Raw genomic sequence first — 21720 nt, forward strand, 5'->3', positions numbered from 1 at the left:
GCACGTTTTGAGGGCATGAGCACAGATCAAGTCGTGATACTTGGTGCGTCAGAAAGAAGTCTTTTAAAGAATGTTTTATCTCAGCCTATCGGAGATGGAATCTCATCTTTCTCATTGCCAAATTACAGCTTTTGAAGTTGATAGCTTTGCTGCTCTTGGAGTTCATGAAATATGCATCCAGTGAAGGTGAAAAAAACCCCACCATTTTGGCCACGTGAGATGGTAGCTGCTTGCTAGCTGTGCTGAGTTCAGCTCGGCCCAAAGGCACTGAGCTGCCTGCAGGTGCTGGCAGGGCTCCCTGGGGCGCCTGGGAGCCCCATCCTGTCCTGTGGCAGTCGGTGAGGTCCTCTGCGCTGTGCTGGATGGAGGTTTGAGCCTTTCTTATTCATCTTCTCATTTAGAGAGCCATGGGAGTGGTGATGGAGAAACGAGAAGATAAGTAAGCTTCAGAAAACAAAGGTGCTCTTAAGAAATGAAAAGCCTACTAGAATGGGTCTTTCAGCAGAAGGAGGGTACGTCTGCAGTTAGACAAATCTGAGCCTGTGTGGCTGAAAAGCCCTTCATCACAGAGCACTTAGTGTAGCACAACGTGGGCATACACGGCTCACTCCCAGGGAGCTGCTGGAGTGCTGCGACTCCCTGTGCTTTGGTCCTTGTCAGTATGTTTTAATGGGGGAATCCCTGACATCTAGGAAGCCAGAGTGATCTGATCATCCTTTTTAGGGACAAGGCTCTCCAAATAATACATGATATGTTGAATTGTTTAGTATCAAGAGAAGCACTAGGTAAGGTTCCTTTGGCATATCTAGCAATTCTTCTGTATGTTTTCTCATCTAGAAACATCCCCAGTGGTTTTAATGTAATTTTTTGTGGAGTAGAAATGCAGAACCCACAGCTCCATCAGGTGCTCAGGAACGACAGCCATCTTTCACCTCTTTCTCACACTCTCCTCCCATGATAGCCAGGAAGGGGAGCAGAGGACTGCTAACAGCGTCTGTGCTGCCTGCACTCCTGCAGAGCCAGAAGTCCCAACGAGGTGGATCACGGGTCAGCTCTGTCAGTGGTCATACCTGATACTTAACATTGCTCCATCTTGTTTTTCTGCTGTCGTTAACACTTAAAAGATCATTACTACCTTTCTCAAAACAGTTGTGCTTTTTAATTATTTGCAGTGCGTTCTTCATGGGTTGTCTTTTCAGGATCTTCCTTTTTGCTTTGATAGATCAGATAGGCCAGTAAAATAATGCTCTTTGTGAGCAAGTCTTTCCTTATACCTGTACACCAGCAGCATTCAGAGGGGTTGCAGTACACATCCATGCAGGTAGCTTTATGCAGCATAAAGGATTCTGCTTTGTGGGCTGAATTCTTGTGTTTTTGTGTATGTGTGTGTTTTTCTTTTGGTCTGTTGTTTGGAGCTGCCCCATCTGACCACAGCCCGAGCAGGACCCCTACAAGTTGTGCAGGCAGAAAGTCGTGCAGCAGTTCCATCAGGTCTGCTCTGAGTCTTCAGAAGGGGATACCGGAGTGAAACACAGCTGACTGCTCTCAGCTTCCAAAGTAACTCAGTTTTGTCTGGTGAGGTTTGTGATTGGAGAGAAAACGAGAAAAGATGGCAAGACAGGCAGAAACACACTGCTGATACAACGGCCCAGGCTGGATGTGGCTCTGGGCAGCCTGGGCTGGTGGTTGGTGACCCTGCACACAGCAGGGGGTTGAAACTGGGTGAGCATTGTGGTCCTTTTCAGCCCAGGCCATTCTATTCTTCTATGAAGAAAGCAGGCAAGAGCCATCCCACTTTTTTTTTCTTTCTCCACGCGTTGCTGGAGTAGACACAGAGATGTGTAAGGAGTAGAGGACAGTTCAGTGTGCCTTTTGGAGGTCTGCCCAGCTGCAGGATGCCCCAAGTGGAGGCTCCTTCAGAACAAAACATCAGCTGCACCTGCCAGAGCAATGGCACGAGGGGCACTCCTCTGTCTCCAAACACTTTCCATGGTTGAGCTCACGTGGTCACTTCTAGAGCTCAAACGCTGTGCAAAACCTTCTGTAAGAGCTGGCAGGGGGAAGCACAGCTCAGACATGCTGGGTGAGGGACAGCCTCTCCCCACGCACAGCAGGGCTGCTTCCCCATTGCTTCTGTGTTGTCTGGATGGGCGCTGGTGAACAGAAGCGGTGCTCGGCCGCTTTGGCCAACCCAGCTGCTAGGTTAAATTATCTAAAGCCACGGATCTTTTTCACATCATGAAGCGTTGTTAGGCTTTCCTTCTTAAAGAAGTCCGATTTTGAAGCCACTGTCAGAAATCAAAAGGAGTCTGCATTAATTTACTCTAGGAATTACTGAAACATTCAGCAGAACGCAGCAGCATTTAAGGGCTGAGCTTAGTGCTTCTCCAAATCCACATGGCAGTTTATTAACAATTACATTGTCTCCTTTTGAAGTACTGGTTTTCTATGTCCCTAAAATTAGATTAAGAGCTACAAATTTGGGAAGGCTGCAGCTCTCTTCCCAGCACACAGCGGGCTAAGCTCTAATAATACCTAACACGACTTGCTTACAGAAAGCCTGAAATGAGAGCTAAATTGGGTGTTTGGCACAGGTTCTGAGATGTGAGCTCTATGAATTGTGTGGTCTGTGCTATTTTACTGGTCTTGCTACAACTTCCTCCTATTCCCAATTTTGCAAATGATTGCAGCCCAACAAATGACTCCGAGTGCGACCAACAGCAAACCATGGAGGCACCCTTGATCTCCTCCCTTTGGGAGCTGGGTTTTCAAGCTGGTTACCGAGTGTGAAGTTGAATGGGTCGTTAAGACTTGTCTCAAAATTCCAGTCCATTCTGCTAGGCTGTTCAGAGAGCTCAGCTAATTCCAGTCACTTCCTAAGGGATGAGAAGTGAACAGAAGAGCTTTCCTAAACTGAATCTGTCATGCTATAAACCTTCTGGGTTATTTCAAGTAATCACATAACAGAAGGGTACTCACTTTTATGAATGGCAAGGGTGGAGATTTCAGCTGAAGTTTTCCTTCTATCCCAAGTTTAAAAAAGGAAAGAAAACCCAAACCACCACCAAGCTACTTTTGCAAACGTCCAGAAAATGCTAACTACAAACTTAGCTTTTTTTTGGCATCTACATCTGATGATATTCCTTTCGCATACAAAACCCAGGGACGCTGCCAGGGAATGCACACTGCTACCTTCACATGGTGTAGTGCAGTGGCCCTCAGCATTCCAAGCAGCATTCAGGCATCATTCCCAAATCAATGCATTACTGCACATTGCTCACACTGCAAGGAGTTGCTGCAGGTGACCCCCAGGATGTAATAAATGCACAAAACACAGCAAGGTGGAATTTATTTTGGTTTTAATCCAACAAATGAAGAAGGTCTTGACAATGTAAAATACCATCGTACTGCCAGTGTTGTAGAATTGTACATAAAAACAATTATTGTCTGTAGATGTAAAAATAGCAGGTTTTTCTTTCCGTAATACAGTAAAACACATTATAGGAACCATTTAACATTAAGTAGAAACCTCTTAAACAATTGAGGCATTTAACCTAAGTGTTTCTCCAAACGTATTAAATAAAACACAGTTGATACTCACTCTAAACACCTTCCCTCCATCTCCTCCGCTCTCCTCCCTAATTAAACTGATTAGAAAAAATAGTAGTCTCATTTTCTGTTTTGAATTCCTTCACAACCGTTTAGATTATCCATTTATTTGAAGTACAGTCACACAGCCCTGCACAATACAGTACTGTACCTTAACTAATTCCTTTCCCATTGCTATGTAATTTTGGAGTAGGTATTTAAGATTAATTTGGAAGGCGAGAAGAGGCCTAAGGAAGTCTGCAGGAGGGCAATTTAATTTTGAATGCCAAGTATTTACACAAACGTTATTCTATTGTAATTACAGCGTAAAACTTGCAACAAAGCTGAAAAGTGAGTGCATTTAACAAAGGCTCCCAATGAAAGGAAGGGAAGAAAAACAGATTACAAAATAAATAATCTAAAGTTCTTCGTGGTAGAAACGTTCATCGTGAAGCTGCCTGCCATAATCCGTGGCTTCGCTGTTAAGAAACAAATCCTGGTTCTTAAGAACTTCTGCCTCAGAAAGCTTTTTATCATCATTCAGATCCATCTCTTCAATCAGGTGAAGAGCCTAAAAACAAAGGGAACACCGTGCGCCGAGTTAATAGATGTGAGCATTTATAAATACATGGTTGGAATGGCTTTGTCAAAGCCTTGCCACTACCCTCTCATTTCTTACAAGCTGGACACGATCTACCATTCAGAAAAGAACCTGTCTCTCCTCAGTTTGTCTCCCTTTGCTCTTTTTATTCCGTGGCAGTGTGAAATCTCTCACCTCACCGTCAATTCTCAATCAAACTATTGATGTCAAACCCACAGAGGACAGTATTAGAAGAGCAAAGGTTCACCACCTTGATTTCGTTTCCCTTTGCAGCGCAGCGGCCACTGATGCACACCCCATTAGCACGAGGTCTGCAGAAAACACGAGCCCAGCAGCTCAGTTAGAGAGCAGCTGTCACACTGCTGCTGGGCGTTCAACCACAGGGAGGCAGCTGCAGGATTAAGAGCTGGGTGTGCAGGACCCCAGCTAGGATGTGCTGAGCATCCTCTGTCACAGGTGTGTGCCACTTCTCTCTCAGTCACATTTCTGCCGCATGTCTGACAAGGTACGCTTCTTTTTCAGCTCTCCGTTTCAGCTGTAGGCACTGTTGCTTCCAGCTCTGGGGCTGTCTGCTGTGCTCACTGTTTTTTATGCCCTGATCCTATGGAGACTCACTTCTCCATCATCTGTACTTACGTATTTAAAATAAAAAGAGTAGGGTAGAGATTTTCATCTAGATCTCCTGTACCTATGACTTGCAAAAATAGCCCTGTAACTGTAATTTATGGTTAATATGTAGATGGAAAGTCTTTGATGTCTACTATGAAAGAGGTTTAATACCTTCAACAATGGATGAGATATGCCATCCATGTGTAGAAGCATCAACTTTGGATAGCAATAAGCTTTCCCTCACTTCCTGAAAGCAAAAGCTTGCTTTTTGGGAGAAAAAAAAAACCAACAAAACTTTAAATCACAATAATGTCAAATGAAACTGCAAGTTAAAACAGCTTTCAGGTTTTTTGCTTGCTTTTGTATTACAGAAGGAGGGAAATTCAGCAGTAAAACAAGAAATGCAGAATATTTTAGTTATGTCTTATTCAGAAGAATTACATAGCTCAAAGCTAACAAGCTAGTACAGCAGCTCTAACACACCTGTTAGTTCTGAGTAGTACAGGAATTCCTAGCCTGAAATGGGTTTTGGTTTTATTTGCTAAATATCTACAAAAACAATCATTGAGAGAATCCTTCCATTTCTACTTTTTCTGATTAGTTTGGCTCCATATAGAATCACACAATCACCAAGGTTGGAAAAGACCTCCAAGATCACCCAGTCCAACCGTCCACCTCTGAACCACGTTGCTCAGTACAACATCCAAGCATTTCTTGAACACAGCCAGGGTGCCGCCAGCTGTGGGTGCCCCATCCCTGGAGGTGCCCAAGGCCGTGGATGGGCCCTGGCAGTCTGAGCTGGGGGGCAGCCAGCCTGCAGCAGAAGGGGCTGGGGGACCATTAAGGTCCCTTCCCACCTAACCATTCTGCCATTCTATCAAATGGAGAATATAGCAATTTTTTTCTGTTATTCAGCTACCCGATTTCTCAAGCCAGTTTGAAATGTCAAAACTAAATGGTAATATTCCTAACTGGTAGTTTATGGCTTAAGACAGTGCTACCTTCTGTTTAGGATAGGTGACTTTGTTAGCCCTTACATTAACTGAAGAAAAAACCAGCACGTTAGAGAAAGAAGCAAACAAGGCTTCTTGCAAAACAGATACTCATACACTGCAGCCTTCCTTGCGGTCCCCCTCAAGGGTCAGATGCTGAAACAAGTCAGCACAAAAGCTTACAGATCCACATTTACAAAAATAGTGCTCGTGCAATTTCATAGCGTAGCTTCCTGCAAAGTTAGGTACGTGAGCAGCCAGCGCTGCGTGCTAAGTTGGTTTTTCTGTCATCAGCAGAACTAAAATAGAAGGAGGTGGGACATCAGTAAATGAGCATGTCCCAACCCAAAAGATGAGCCGTGCTGCTCGATACAGAGCGTCTCCTGACTGCAAGAGTAATTCTGGAGGTAGAGAAGGACCCGGTTGTTGCTTCTGCCATTCAGAACACCAAAATCTTTCTGTGCAAATTAAGATAAAAAGTTTCTAGCAGAAGGGCAGATACCCCCTCTACTGCAGTCAGTAACTATGAAATCTATTCACTAAAATAGGCTGTCCAGGAACACTCAGTGCTTCTACTGCCTGCTACAAGCAATAGAGATGATGAACATGAGAATCCACTTAAACTTACGATATTCTGCTCCTGATTAAACTCTTTTAATTATCGTTATGAAAGTTTGCATTACAGCCTCTTGAAACATAGAATACTTCTATTTTCTTATATTCACGTAAATACAAGCTTCTATTCAAATTTTGTACTAATTATGGCAATTTAACAAGTTAGAAGAATGATCAATTTTTGTTTTCAAAATTATGCTGTATATAACAGTTTATTTTATTTGTATACCTCATTAGCTTTACCTCTGATAGCTTTAAAGTGACTTTTAAATACTGAGTTCTTAAGTCAAACCAGATAAACTATTTGAACACGTAGAATTTGTCAATTTCTTAATTTACAAACCTTATACAATGGATAGGAACTTCAGATTTGCCTTACCCAGTTCAGGGCCCTACACACTTTGCCAAACTGGAAAAACAGGTTAAAAGAATCTACACAAAGATCTACTAAGCGTTCTTTCTCAACTGCAAAGGTACTGTAAATTTGAATTTATCCATCACTTTGATGTACCATCATCTCGTGATAACGTCAGAATACTGCAGCACTAAATACACTCCAAACAGTAATTATTAAACCAGTCAAAATGCATACCTCCTCTTGTGCAATACCCTGGTTATTAGGTACTATCCAGGACAACAGCTCTTGAGGGTTGAGTTTCCCATCATTATCCTTGTCATAGTCATTCACAAATCGATCCTTCTCAACAAGTATCCATTCTGGATCTTCCTTGGCAGCTGGTAAGAAACATTCGTTAAGTTTAAATCCGCTGTTTTCCTTAAAATCAATGTGTTCACCTCTTCTACTAGGCAAATCAAGTGAATTTAGTCTCATAAAACATAACATAAAAGTGATTTCACTAAACAAGACAAGCCTTACAGACCAGTCCCAGTATATTTAATGAATGCACTTGCCTACACGTAAGCTCTCCCCAGCTTGTACAGATTCATAATTTAAAGCTAAGGTAACATTAAGACAGTAAAACTACAGCTGAACCAGCCCATATCAGGGACATTAAAGTCATGTGTTACATCAATTGAGCTGTCTAGCATCTCCAGTCACCCAAACTGAGAGCAGAGAAAGCATACTACATAGAGAATCTGCTGCTAAATTGATAGTTTCCTTCTTACTGGGAAGTCCAACAAGTCAATAGGAAAAAGTGAAAGAGGATGATAGAGGAATTTTACATTACTTACTTTGACTGGGCTAAAATTACCCTCTTATTATTGTAGAGCAATCACACTGCAAATGCCATGTTAACAGTATCACACGACAGCACTATGGGCAGTACAACAGTCCTCAGACATTGCTCATCTCAGCACTCAACAGATGGAGGAAAGTAGGGAAAAGCTTTAAATCAACAAGTGTCCCAAAAATGGGTAGAGAACTGGCATCGTGCAGCATATATGATTACTAAACTTGTAAGGCTATACCAAGTTTTTAATAACATTCTGTTCCCCTGCTTTTACATCCAGAGAGGTTACAACCAGAAAAGAGGCAAAGCTCTTAATCAGCGCAGGCTCAATAGACCTGGGGCAATACTGCAGGCTTTCAAAATAGTTCACTTTGGGGTTTTTTTTCCTAAAATATTTGGAATGTATTCGAAACAGTTCGATTTACTGCTTTTCTTTATTTGTATTTATTTGTATTCATATTTACCCCATGAGCTTACGCTGCATCCTGAAACCTAGCCAATTGTTTTAAACTTGTCTCAAACTCTTCCAAGAAATTAAAAAGCCATTCGTCAAACTGATCATTCACCACTGATTAACACTGTGGTCATGGACTCCTAAACACCATGAAAGTCAAAGGTAGTTGACTCTGCAGAAGAGGTGGTCACCTGGAGGAAAGCTGAACAAGTTTCTACATTATAGCTGGGTCTGATGCCTTGATCAAATAATAATAATGGGATTGTACCTTCTCTGTTACTGCAAGGACCCAAGCACTGATTTCACTCCTTTCTAACAACTTTAGATAGATGGGCTTGGTAAAGCTTTTGTCGAGTCAGAGCATGAAAAAGATTAAAAAAACAACCAACCAACCCAAACAACAAAAAAACACAGGAAAACCACCAATTCAGAGTTAGGACTCTTTAGGTCCATGCTTCTTTCCCCTCTAGTTGCTCATCTCTCTGGAACCAGAGGAGCTCTTTGACATATCACAACACAAACACAGAACATAAATATTTATCTGTTAACAGCACACCTAGAGAAAAGCAATGATAAACTCCAGACCAGAAACAGCTAACCTTACATTCATGTCAGCTGGCTTCCCAGATGCATTCAGTTAGCAGGACTGCAGTTTATTTTAGCTGCCTACCTAGTGATAAGGATTTCATGCTTAAGCCTTTGGGAAAAGAAGTAACCTATGAGAAAACAGCGGGCTGCAAACAAACTCCTGCCAAATACTCACAAAACAGACTAAAACAATGCCTGACTATGCACTGTAGAGGAAACTGAGTTATTCTGAAAGGCAGGGCAATGTTACTCAGAGCCTGTAGGTGGAGGTACTAACAGCTGGAAACAAAGATGCATACAATTCATCCCATTCCAAAAGCTTTTGTTCAGTCCCACCCCCTTTCCTTACTTGGGTCTCTTCTGTAATCACCAAGGAATTCTTCCAGGCTCACAAATCCATCACCATCTTTATCATGTTCTTCTAAAGCCTCCTCAATGACAAAGTCCTTTTGTGTACATACAAACAAAAAGCAAAACCCCAATTGACCAGTCTTGCAATCGAGAGAAAAATCAATCATTTTAGAGCTATAATGAAGCTTTTAAACTAAAAAGACAGTCATTTTGAATCTGCTTCTCAGTTATACACAGACCAGTGCAAATAATTGGTTCTGTGCAACAAAACAGGTCCATTCTTAGTTTAGGATGTTATGTTTGATGCAAATGAAACGTGCAGGCTGCACATTGAGTTGGAATCCTTCAACATAATTCAAAACATTTCCAGTAGCTAAAGCCATTAGTTTGCACAAATCTGTATTATCTCATTTCTCTTTTCTTTTTTTCCTTCAATGCATTTGCTTTTTTGCACTACTGAAATGTTTGAAGATGTTGGAAAGAATGTTTATTCTCTTAGTGCTTTGTTTCCCACTGAGGTCAGCATGCCTGTTCTTGTAGTTGCTCTCATTTGTTCACAGACAAGGGTTATGCCAACACAAACTGAAGCTGACTGCACGGAGCTCCTCCTGGCCTGAAGCTGTGCAGCACAGGACAGGCAGAGCTGAAGGACCCACTGCAGCAACTAATGGGTCAGCTGTGGGTATGGGCTGGAATGACAGCAGCAGTCACAGCAGTGATGAAATGTGTGATCAGTGCCAAAGTACTGCTGGCTTCAATCATCATCACCCCAACTCTGAACACAGTACTCTCAATGTGAAGGCTTCAGAAAGGCCTCAATTCTTGCTTCTTTGGTTCTTCTTTCTTTTTTTTTTGGCCAGAAGAGTGACCAGTGTTTCCCTTTAAGCAAGGTGTGAATGTCTGGCACCTGTGCTTTTCCTGAGCCAAGAAAGCTTTATTTTAAGCTCCTCTAACTTTTCAACTCTGAACAGGGCCTGAAACTTCTTCAAGCTGAAATCTGACTGATGTATTTGTAACGTAGCAGTTTTAGAGCTAGCCACGTCAGACTAATTCCAAAAGTTTGGGACAGCTGTGCAGTAGCACTTCTTGAAGTAGATTTTCAAGAGAAATGCTGAATTACTGCTGCTGAACTCCAGCACTGAGTCCATCTGATTTTTCACTTGGTGGCAAAGCAATATGCACAGCTGCTCAAAAGCAGCTTCCTGTGGTATCAGGGCACCAAAAAGGCGTTGCCTCTAAACACACAGGGCAATAAGGACTTCCTGCTACATCTTACCGTCATATACTCCACTTCTTCGGGATGTTCAAAGGCAATAAATTCATCCACATTTAGATCAGGATCATCATCCCTATTAGCTTTTTCAAAACGCTTCTTCTCCTTTAAATGAAGCTTAGAAAATAGATTTAGTTAGAGTGCCTAATGAAAAGGAAAAACATTATAGAAGCTGTCTGTAAACTCATTAGAATATTAATTGTTTCACATTACCTACTTGTATTACAATGATATTATATTGCACTACAAAGAGCGTATCCAAAGCAGTGAGAACTGCACTTTTAATTGAGGGGGTTCTGTTCTAAGAACGTATATAAATCTTTTTCTTTCCAGTTTGAGACATTTATAATACACTCAGCCAAGGCTTCCAAAACATTAAAGGGAGATAATGAGAAGACCTCGTCTTTATGAGTTTCCTCTTCTTCAAGTCACCACTTCCCAAACTAACCAAGTGGAGTACAATGACTGTTACAGCAACCATCACAAATTCTAATGTTTGTATTTGAGGACATTTGACTTTCTGAATTGATATCTCGTTTACATCAAGGCAGTTCGTAGTTCTTGAAATACCATACATATAAACTGGATTTTCCAAATTTTTTTCTTTCTGAAGAAAGAAATCATGTGATAAAGAGAAGGGGCAAATATAAACAAGGGCATACTGACAAAAATCAGAGACAAAGTGACTTGCAAACATGAATTTCAAAGGAATACAACGGTCAGTCGTTCCACTCCATCACTGACCATGGCAGTAGGAAAGCACCATTTCAACTTGGGAACTTTATGTCTCCCCAGATGACCTCTTAATAAGCTTGCTTTAGAAAATGTACCTTGACTAGCTGTTTTTCATAAAGGTATAAACCCTTTGCAGGGCACTGAGGGCATGGAGTTAAGCCAAGAGATTGTTGTTTTGAGCCAGGCTCCGGGCTACGAAAGAGCATGGGGCTTTCTGGTATGGTAAATTGAGCTAGAGCCAGCTTTAAGAGTTTCCCTGGGAGGTGATGGTAAGCTTGCACCTTTAAAAGCTGCAAAATCTACTCGAACTGTTGGTGAAAAGTCTGTTTTCGGGGCTTTTTTGAGAAGTGATGAACAAGTCTGCCACCTTCTGGTGAATTCATGTTTACTTGATGTCAGTTCTAATTCAGCATTGTCCAATTTTCCATTTTAACTGGAGCAGAACCACTCATTTTCAAAAGTACAGCCAAAGACAGCTGATGCACGATGCAGGTGCACTGCTGCTGGTTTTGCTTTTGCCACTATTAGCTGAAGAAGTCAGCAAGCAGGAAAACTGAGCCAGCAATCACCACAAAACATAGCACAAGTAACCAGGACTTCTATCTCAGCGTAGTATGATGGCAACATTTCAAACATGGGGTCAACATTTTGATGGGAAGTTCCATTCAAAATCTTGTTTTATTTTAAAGCTATGTGATTAAGTGACCTCCAAAGCTTTACACTTTGTTTTCACTGTATAAAACCTGTTGCTTACTGTCTATTTCAACTTCATTTCTGTCAGCAGTATATTCATGACTACTACTTTAGTAACAGTAGCCACCAAAAACTCAGGCCAGGCTAGCCTACAGACTCACTCATTCTCTCTGGGGAAACATATACACATACTTACAAAAGCGTAACTTAAAAACAAGCAAGTTTTGCTACAGAAGACTCTTGGTGAATCTTCCCTCCCTGCCTCCCTTGCCACTTTCCTGGTTATTCTTAAGTATTTATTTGCATATATGAGATTAATCTGTAACTTCTACTGTTTATTTACCCAGTTTGATCTACCAGGGTTGCATTTTGATTGATCAAAATGCCCAAATTGCTACTGCTTTCTCTCTGGCTCTCTAGCAGACAGAGAAGTATAAAAGCACGCACATTGGAAATGAATGACCAGTGGATAAAAGAGTGCAGTGAGGGGTGAAGGAGTACAAGGCTTCCTCTGTCTCCAACATGTGCTCCCATCCCGAGCTATAGGCAGGACACTGGTTAAGCTACAGACCTAATTTAAAGGTAGGCTGATACTCCACTCAGCTGGCAAAATATATTCATGAGGCATGATTTCGTTCTGTGTTCTGTTAGTAGCAGGTTTAATACTCCATTACTTTCCTTTAATTACTCCCGTATCTCAGATAAATGAAAGTGTTAAAACGTGTGCCAGCTGCTGCAGTTTCTCTACCCATCTTGTTCCATCACAATAAACCAATATTGTTTCCTTTTGCCAGCAGCTTTCAGAAACTGATGCTGAAACATTTTACCTGCCGAAATGATTCTTCTTCTTGATCCTCCAGGACAGTGTTCTCATCAAAATCAATTACACGATCGTACATTTGTAAGTTGTACTCCTTCCAAGACACCAATCCATCACCATTTTTGTCATAGTCGTGGAAGTGCTGCTTAGCTTCTTGTGTAACATAGTGTTTGAATGACTGCTGTATCCAGGAGCTCAGCTCATCTGTGAAAAATCATTAGAATGAACAAAAAATCAGAATAACCTACGTTATAAAACCTGCAAAGATAACACAGGTCTGTCTGGTCTGGAATACACTTTACAGTTCAGATGCAAGGCAAGGGGTTGGCGAAAGCAAACCAACCTGCTGCCTCTGGGCCATGCCTTTTTTGAGTTAACTGAGTGAGAGAACAGATCACAGCTACTGCTTTCAGCTTCTTTAGGACCGTTTCCCCACTGATACCCACAGAGGTGAGTTACATGGTTATTTCACATTGGATTATACTGGTGCTGCCAGAGAAAGTTTGATGCACCCATCTGACACGCATGGGGAGTGGCAGCAAGAAATGATTGTGAGTGCACAGCCAACCACATCACTAAAACTTATCTTATAAAGGAAGGTTCTTTGTTTTCAACCAAGAAAGTGCCCTGCCTTCAGGCTCACTGGGCCTGAACAACACAATCCTGCCCCTTCTGGTGGCTGCTGGAGTCAGGTCAGCTTGACCCAAAGGTATTAACAAAGATTTTTCTTTTACTAGGAGCTGGAATCAAAACTTATATATTTTGGAAATGCTTTGAAGCTACTTGATTTTAGAGAAATGTGGCTAGAACAAGTTAAGCTTAGCACACTGATAGTTTCACACAAATACATTAAAGTTCTTGACTGTACGAAGACTGGGAGGAAGTCTTTTCTTGGTCTCAAGCAGCTATTTTCAGGTGCCCAGAAAGCGACAGCTGGAGTGTTTTACTGTATCCTCGGTCAGAGAGCCAATACATCTTTATTAGGTTTATTGAAGCATCTTTGAACAGCAACAAGAGATTTTTCAGCTATATTCTGCATACTAAATGTGTGGTACCAAGGGAAACAACTTTGTAAAGGATTGTCTGAATTGATTAAACACAGGGAGGCACGGATGCCAAGTGCACAAAACCACCGCTGCCTACAAGACCTAACGGAGAAACTGCAATGCCATTTATCACAGGTGGTGGCATTACTTATAGGGAAGGTAGTTATTTCCCAGCATTTAAGCACTGCGTCCAGTGCCATTCATCAGTGCTGATCACAGGATCATAGAACACCCCACGTCAGAAGGGACCCATAAGGATCGTGTCCAGCTCCTGTGCTCACACCTTCTCTGTCTGCCTCCAAATGAAGTGTGCTGATAAGCAGAAAGTTCTCAAGGAGTGTCCTGCGGGTACGCTAAGAAAGAACAGCAGGGAAAGCCCCATCCCCCTATGCTGCTTGGTGCAAAAAGGCATTCCATTGGGACTTTCCTTTGGGAAGGGAGGGGAAAGCAAGTTTTCAGCACACCCGGCACCAGACGCCGCACGTTTTCATCAGCACGGCGTACCGATGGAGCTGTAATACACGTTACAATAGCAGAGCCCTTCCTGCTGTGCGTGACAGAGACCAGCGGCCCTCAGCCCCAGGCTGCCTCCGGGACGGCATCCGCGAGATGCTGCCCTCATCTCACGCCACAGCTTCTCCTCCCAGCCGGGCCATTCGCCGCCCCGTGCCACCACCCGGTGTAACAGCGCGGCTTCGGGCTCGGATCTGTGCCCAGCCCCGGCGCTGCCCGACGGCCTCCCGCGCCGCGCCGCGCCGCGCCGTGCCATGCAGCCGCTCTCGGGGCGGAGACGCGGCTCCCTCAGGACGGTCTTTTTGGCGGACCATCCCGGAGGCGCCGCCGCCGCTCCCAGGCCCCGGGATGCACACAAAGCCCGGACCCCGCCCGGGTACAGCCGCGGCGATCCGCGCCGTTACCCTTGCTGAGGAGGCCGTCGTTGTCCGCGTCGATCCTCCGCACGATGGCCTTCAGCCGCCGCTGCTGCTCTTCCGGGCTGAGCCGCGCGTACTCCTCCGCCTCCTCCTGCGGGAGAGAGAACCGCGCATCAAACCGCCGCCTCGCTCGGCTCGGTTCGGCCCGGCCCGACCCCCGGCCCCGCCGCCCACCTGCCCTCCGAGCAGCGCCTCCCGGTCATAATCGGCGCGGTGCTGCCCGTACGCCGAGCCCAGCGCCGCCAGGACCAGGGCCAGGCCCAGCGCCAGCCGCGGCCGCCGCCGCATCGCGCCGCCGAGGAGGGGAGCGCGCCGAGGGGCGGAGAAAGGGGCGCGGCGGGGGTCCGCAACGCCGCCTGCGCGCGGCTCGGGCCGGGAGGGCCGCGTGCTCCCCCTCGTGCCCAGCGCTCCCGTTGTGCCGTGCTGGGGGTGGCGTCCCGCCCGGGGCTCCGCTTCAGACGGCGGGGAGTTCCGAACGTCCGGGACCGAAATGGTGCGCCGCGGTACATCTGCGGCGTGACGGCTCCGTCAGAACGGAGCAGAGCTCTCCCGTGCGGGACGGCGATCCCAACCGGCGCTGCGGAGCGCGGGTAGCGCTGTGAGAACGAGCGGGGTGCGGCGGTACGGCTGTACGGCACGCCGAGTGGAAAAGGGGCTGCAAAGCGAGCGGGGCCCCGTCTGCCGCTCATCAGAGCTGAAAACGTGCCCGGCATTGGGCCCTCGGAGGTCCATTTATCACTGACAGTGGTTAACTGGGGTTTGCCTGAGGCTTTCGTTGGGTTTGACGCTTCTCCCCGGGAGAAGAGCGCGTTTCTGTCACGGCTCCCTGCGCGGATCGTCCTGCAGCATTCCAGGCTCTGCAGACACGACAGACGTATTTTTCTACCCCTGCGCGCAGCGCAGCCGTTAGTGGCTGAAGGAAGAGGAGCGCTCCGTGCCCCGCTCTCCCTCTGAGGCAGCACGGCGCGGCCCGCCCGAGCTTTCCCCACAACGAACGGGGCGCCGCGCTCCGGAACGCGCCTCAGGGCTCCGCAGCGCCCCCCGGCGGCAGGCGGCGCGGCAGGTGCTCGGGCGGCGGCTGGAGAGCGCCGCGGGTGGGCAAGGTGAGGGCAATGCCTTCACCGGTGCGGGCGGCGCATGCGCGGCCGCCGGCTACGGGGGGGCAGGCGCGGCGTGCGGCGGCGGGCGGACGGGCGCTGGCGGCGGGATGCGATGACATCACCGCGGCGGGACGCGCGCGGGCGGGACGGAGCGGTGCGACGGAGAGCGTGAGTGCCCCCTCGGCGCGGGGGAGGGGCGCGGCGGCGGGGGGCGGTGTGGGGCGCGGCGGCGGGGCAAGATGGCGGCGGGCCAGCCCTCCCCTCACGCCCCGCGGCGCCGGGCCCCGGGCGCCGCTCCTAGCCGCCAAGCGGGGCCCGCGGCCTTCCCCGGCGGCCGTGTGCTGCGCAGCGCGGGGCCGGGCCGGGAGCTGGGTTGCCAGTGGCAACCGGGAAGCCCGTGCCGGGTGTCAGCCAGCCCGTGCCGCTCTCTGCCCGGGCTGTGGGGCTCCGCGCCGCCGCCCGCTCCGCAGCGTTGCGCGCCCAGCTGTGTGGGAGGCGGCTCTGAGGGCTGCCGTCCGTTCCCGCCCTGAAACCGCGCACTTCATTTCACTTCTGCGTGGCTGCAATAATGCTGGAAGGTTTTGATGAACCTATAAATATTTAATCCCACGTCCTTCTCCACTTTTGGCCGCGGGTGCAAGTACTTGATGAAAAACACGTATTTTATCACAGCTGTCTTCTGCAGGAACTGATACTCGTTTTTTATGACCTAACTAATTGTCCCACAGAGATCTTCAGCACCTCAGATTTGTTTTAGCCTGTGAGGAATTTGCTCGGTACTGTCCCAAGAAACATTGCTCTCGGTGCCTCCCCCTGTTCTACAGCAGCATGCTTTGTACTGTTTACTACTTTAATACAGGACAAAACACGCTCCTTTGGGTGAACTTTGCTCGTTGTGCACTCATCGTTGGAGCAGCTCCCTGTGAGGACAGGCTGAGAGCTGGGCTGTGCAGCACTGAGGGGAGAAGGCTGTGGGGAGAGCTGGGAGCAGCCTTCGGTGCCTAAAGGGGCTGTAAGAAGGAAGGATACAGGCACTTCAGCAGGATCTATTGTGACAGCACAAGGGGAAGTGGATTCAAACTACAAGATTTAGGTTGGATGTAAGAAGTTTTGTACCCTAGGGGCAGTGAGGTGCTGGCACAGGTTGCCCAGAGAAGTGGTGGTGCCCCATCCCTGCAGACACCACGGTCAGGCTGGGGGCTCTGATGTGCTGTGGGTGTCCCTGTGTATTGCAGGGGTTGCACCGATGGCCTTTAAGGGTCTCTTCCACTCTTAGGTTGGTTTTTTTTCCTATAGGGTCAGCTTCTTTTGTTTTTCTTCTCAAGGTGCTTTTAGTATGGAGACATGCAAACGCTTTACAAATAAAACTGCCCTCTGAAAGCATTACCATGTTCATTAGATGCCCTTGACATAAATGTTGCTGGGAAGCTAAACTAACTGTGTTTGTTTTGGCACAGGTATGAAAGCTCAATGGGGTCCTCCAAAAATGCAATCAGTGAGCCTGCTGATGCAGAAGAAGGCTATAACGTGATGGTAAGTTGTTCAGATACTGTAACGCTGTACTGAGGTTTTTCCTGCTGCAAGAAAAATACGTTTTTGCACTGGGATTCATTAATGAGTCCAATCATTTGTACCTTCTCTGAAGTTACTGGTTCTAGAAACTGAGTCAGTTTAACTTATCAACCCCATTATGTGAATTCTTGAAAATGCTGAGATAACTTCTGCTTTCCCCTTGCTACTTCTTTACACATCCCGTGAGTATTTTGCACTGTAAATGGAATAAAGAGATGGATCCTGTTAAAACATATACTCGAGTCCTCTGGCACTCCTGGAGTGTTCCAAAATCAGGACTCAGTGCTGATTTTCGTGGCATACTGTCCCCCCTCTCCCACTTGCCCCATACATGTGAGCTTGTTAGTCATGGGCTGTGATGTGAGCAGTGGGGCAGAAAGACGTGAAGCAGAAGAGATACAAAAACCTTTGTACTGTGAAATGGTGGGTTTTGATACCTGCCTTGAAGGACTGCTGTACAGTGAAGAGTATTGCAATCATGAATGGTTTATTTTCAGTAGAACTTTTAAGGGAAAAATGCTGTTCAGACCAAATTCTGTTTCAGTTAAAACAAAATTACAAGTTCCGAAGTTCCCAACTTTTGTTTGGAAATTGTCCCAGTGTATCTTACTGCAGGATTGTTTTAGTCTGCAGGAGTAAGGGTAAAGAACAACCGTGGTATTACAGAGGGACCTGGGTGCAACACGAGAAATCCTGGGTATGTGTTAGAAGGAGCTGGCTCTGCTTTTGGGTGCAGACGTGTGGATTGGATTAGGCCTGCGGAAGCCTGCTGATCTGTGCCTATGTAAAGAGTGCTAATTTCTCTGTGATGTTATGACATACCTGTTGTGATTATATCGTGAGTAATGAACAGATAACATATTGCAGAGAAATAAAACCCATTCGTCATTTTGAGATGTTTAAATGGGATTAGCATCAGATACAAATAATCTTATTTAGCATGGAGAACGACTTCATTGAAGTGTTTGTATCTGCTTTGGGCACTGTATTTCAAAGGAAGATACAAACCAGTTGGAGACAGTCTTGAAGAGAAAACCCTCAACGCTCAGATTCAGCAAATGTGTAATCTGCAATGTGGACAATCTGAGAAAGAAGACTAAAGGGGTACAGGTGGTCAGCTTGGAAAATGAGAGGGCCGATGGAGGATGAAATGAAGTGGAATACCAGCATAAAAAAAACAGGAAAAAGATTCAAATGGGTTTTCAAAGTCCTCTGTGTATGGCAGGAATGAGCAGGCTTATGTTGTAGGAAAGCTGTGGTTCAGTGTGGCATGGATTGTGCAGTGAATGTTGTCTGGATTGAAATCCATTAAACGAGCAAAGATCTGTCTATTTATCCCTTTTTGGCAGCAAGTTGCAATAGGTGAGATCTGCTTCTACATAAGGTTGCTACGGTTTGAGGATGCATGAATGCAAAATGCAGCCACATTTCAGAGGTAGTTCAGATAAATCAAAGCCATTTAACTCAGTTGTGAAGGTTCCGTAAGTATTTGCATCACTGGTTTATGCAGTAGTTTAAGTTGATTTTAAAACAGTTATGTGAGGTTTGTGAGTCTTTAACTCTTAGGTCCAGGATGGAAGCGTTATTGTTATGCAACAAGGGGAGAAAAATCCCAAACAAACATTATTCAACAGCAACGGACGGTTACTAAAATTTTCTAAAGAGAATAAGTGATGATATTGAATAAGAATAGACTAAAACCGTTTTAGTATAGACCCTGTTGATTTCTCTGTATCAAACTACATGACTTGGGTGTTTTGGTTTTGTTTTTAAATAATCGTGTTTTTAGACAGCTCTATTCCATAGTTCTGCTATGGTTTGGTTGTTTGCTCTCAGTGTATTGCATGGTATGGTCTCCAGGTGGTCAGTGGAGCACTAGATGGCACACTGTGGCTTTGAAACAAGCACTTGAGGACACCCAAATGAGAGAAGCTTAGGTTCATTGTTGTGGTACAAGCATGCAAGTAATCACAGCTTTTTGTTCCTACTGCGTTTCCTACCACCCTGAGGAATTACAGCCACTCCTCTGCTGTACCCGTTTTTAGTGTATTTTCTCTCTGAAGATGTGCTAATAGCACGGCACAAAGGTTGCAGGCTTGATGGTGAGGGTGAAAAGAGGAAAAATATGTCTTCTGGCTGATGCTACAGAAAAGCAGCTTATCGGTGCGTGGAGGAATGCTTACATCTGTGTAACTTATTTGAGGTTATGTTTGTCAGCGTTAAAGATGAAGTGGTTTTGCACCACCATTGTATACAGACTTTGCATTACTGAGTGTAACTTTGCTTTGTTTCACATGACTTTCCGGGGAATAACTTCACACAGTTTAGAAGAGGAACGACTTCATCCAGTTGATGTCTGTCAGCTGATACATCTATTTCTTCATATGTTTGGTTTCTAAGATCTGGTGATGTTATCTTTTGTCAGTGCAAAGAAATGTATTTCCTAGGTGAAAAAATTTCATCCTCAGTGCTTCTCATGTTGTCTGTGAACAGCTGCAGCTTTCTGGTAAGAACAGCTGGCTGTAGTTGCCAGGATGTGTTTTCTAGCTTCTTGTCTTCTCAGTGAAACAGAAGTGTTTGTTTTTTAAATGTACGTAGCTGAAAGTAATGCCTCTTATTTATTTCCATGGAAACTCTGATATATACAAAGAGCACAATAACACTATTTTGATAAAGGAAGTTCTCACTGTTTTTCAGCATAGTCACCACCCTATGCCACTCTCATGAAAAACATCTGTACCAGTGGAGGTGACCATTCTTGAGGTTCTTCTCAGCTACCTGGCATGTGTATTTCGGTCTCACACAGCTTTTGTCCTTAGTTCTAATTAACTCAAAGAACGTACAACGTTTTAAAGTCTAATGTGATGCTCTAGCTGGACAGGCCGTCAGTTAAATGAAGGTTAAAGTAAGTGTGGTGTAGGCATACCTGTTCTGAGGACTGGGTAGAAACTCCTGTGTCATACTGGCCAATCACTTTGCCTGCCGTGTTGATTGTGAAAATACATACCTGTTCTGAACAGCTGGTAAAAATATATTATCTGTGAACCCACTTGGGTTTAACCACATGTTGGATAAAATTAACATGTCAAAACTATACACATATATATATATATATATATATATATACGTATTTTCCATTCCTGCATTTCATGTTTTCAGGCTTCTTTCCAGCGCTCCAACAGCCATGACAAAGTGAGGAAGATAGTGGCAGAAGAGGGACGTACAGCAAGGAACCTGATTGCATGGAGCGTCCCACTGGAAAACAAGGATGATGATGGTATGTATTTAGCTGTCTTCCCCCAACTTGTTTTGCACCTGGCCCTTTGTTCACTGGAGCTGCTTACATGGAGTCATGTTTCTGTCGTGGGATTTCTCTGTTTATAGAAACTTGGGGTTTAAGATTGGAAGGGATGTCTTAGTGCCACCCCACAAAACACTTTCCTGTACTCTAAAACAAGCACGTTTGGCAGTTTCTTGTAGTATCACTTCAGTCTTTATTAAACACCTGCAAAGAATCTTAAAGCTGTCCCTATGTATCCCTTTTCTTAATGTGAATCCTTAGAACTGTTTTGTTACTTTTGTAATACTCTCTTGCGGACTTCAGAAGCCAGGACTTGACTTTCAGTTTTTATACTGCTCAAGCTGTTCCAGATGTCAGACTGCTGTCTTTGCGAGGACCTCATCTCACGTGCTTTTGTAGCTCACTTGTCCTTGTGGAGGTGCTGCTGCTTTTCAGATTTGGGCAGGAGTGTTTAAAAGTTTTTGGTCTGTTCTGGTTTTTTGAATGTAAGGGTGGTTGAACACTGGGATGGGTTCCCCAGTGAAGCTGTGGAGATGCTCAGAACCTCACTGGGTGTAGTCCTGGGCAGCCTTCTGTCACTGACTCTTTTTTAAGCAGAAAGATTGGACTGCATCTCCAGAGGCTCACTCCAACCCCAGCTGTTCTGTGATTTTTGCCAGTGGAGATGGTGTTTCTAGGAACAGTTATGGCTATGTTAGAACATCACCTCTTTCTAAAGTAAGCTGAAGCAAAGCTTGAACTGTCTTCTTGGGTTGCATTATGCACTAAGGTGTATCTGTGAATTTTCTTTCGTTTCAAAACTGAAATGTCTGAAGTCACAGGAGAGAATGAAGTGCACGAAAACCTACGTAGCTGTTTGTACAAGTGTAGGTTTCATCAAGGAACACTCATTCTGTTCAGAACACATACCTGCTCTTCTGTTAAAAATGACAAGTAGAATGATAGAAAGCTTATACTGAATAACTGAACATTTACAAGCTTTGGTTTCAGGTTCTGACTCCAAAGTAAATATCAGCGTTGTCCCAGCTGTCTTAATTTGTTAGATTGCCTTTCCAAAGCATGAGTTTTAAGCTCTGAGTGGTCAGCAGTAGAAGATGTGCTGTGAATCTTTGATAGGTACATGTAAGAAGGAAAAATGAAACAGCAGCCAGTTGTCATAGAATCACCAAGGTTTGAAAAGACCTCCAAGATCATCCAGTCCAACCATCCACCTACCGCCATTGTTTCCCAATGAGCCACATCCCTCACTACAACATC

General features: G+C 45.1%; 2 protein-coding genes across 8 annotated transcripts in view; one reads left to right on the forward strand and one right to left on the reverse strand.

Annotated features, from left to right (window-relative positions):
• Positions 1 to 3342: 3342 nt before the first annotated feature.
• RCN2 (reticulocalbin 2) lies at positions 3343 to 14790 on the reverse strand. Of its 2 annotated transcripts, none has more exons than NM_001293230.2 (7): positions 14665 to 14790; positions 14476 to 14581; positions 12520 to 12716; positions 10268 to 10369; positions 8990 to 9086; positions 6998 to 7140; positions 3343 to 4159 (listed from the first exon to the last, which is right to left on the reverse strand). In NM_001293230.2, exons 1-7 carry the CDS (start codon positions 14776 to 14778, stop codon positions 4007 to 4009), a joined length of 912 nt encoding a protein of 303 aa, NP_001280159.2. In that variant the 5' UTR covers positions 14779 to 14790; the 3' UTR covers positions 3343 to 4006. The 2 variants fall into 2 exon arrangements, with proteins under 2 accessions (NP_001280159.2, NP_001280137.2); NM_001293208.2 differs by having other exon boundaries at positions 10268 to 10381.
• Positions 14791 to 14893: 103 nt separating this feature from the next.
• SCAPER (S-phase cyclin A associated protein in the ER) overlaps positions 14894 to 21720 on the forward strand; it is a 142287-nt gene continuing 135460 nt past the window's right edge. For 3 of the 6 annotated variants that reach the window (XM_025154119.3, XM_040706980.2, XM_015279022.4), the window contains exons 1-3: positions 15689 to 15758; positions 17048 to 17123; positions 20322 to 20439. In XM_025154119.3, coding sequence (XP_025009887.3) covers positions 15703 to 15758; positions 17048 to 17123; positions 20322 to 20439 — 250 coding nt within the window. In that variant the 5' untranslated portion in view covers positions 15689 to 15702. Of the gene's footprint in view, positions 15594 to 15688; positions 16169 to 16525; positions 16691 to 17047; positions 17124 to 20321; positions 20440 to 21720 lie in introns of those variants that run through there. The other 3 variants (XM_040706979.2, XM_046899223.1, XM_040706978.2) reach the window with 3 other exon arrangements.

Source organism: Gallus gallus, chromosome 10, assembly GCF_016699485.2.
Source record: "Gallus gallus isolate bGalGal1 chromosome 10, bGalGal1.mat.broiler.GRCg7b, whole genome shotgun sequence".
Classification (NCBI taxonomy): domain Eukaryota; kingdom Metazoa; phylum Chordata; class Aves; order Galliformes; family Phasianidae; genus Gallus; species Gallus gallus.

What these genes read in the sequence shown, in the direction of transcription:
- RCN2 (NM_001293208.2), bottom strand. Translation starts at nt 14,778, where the DNA reads ATGCGGCGGCGGCCGCGGCTGGCGCTGGGCCTGGCCCTGGTCCTGGCG. An exon ending in AAGAAGAATCATTTCGGCAG is followed by an intron (nt 10,382 to 12,519) that starts GTAAAATGTTTC and finishes CTATTTTCTAAG; the next exon opens with CTTCATTTAAAGGAGAAGAA. An exon ending in AAGAAGTGGAGTATATGACG is followed by an intron (nt 9,087 to 10,267) that starts GTAAGATGTAGC and finishes TGTACACAAAAG; the next exon opens with GACTTTGTCATTGAGGAGGC.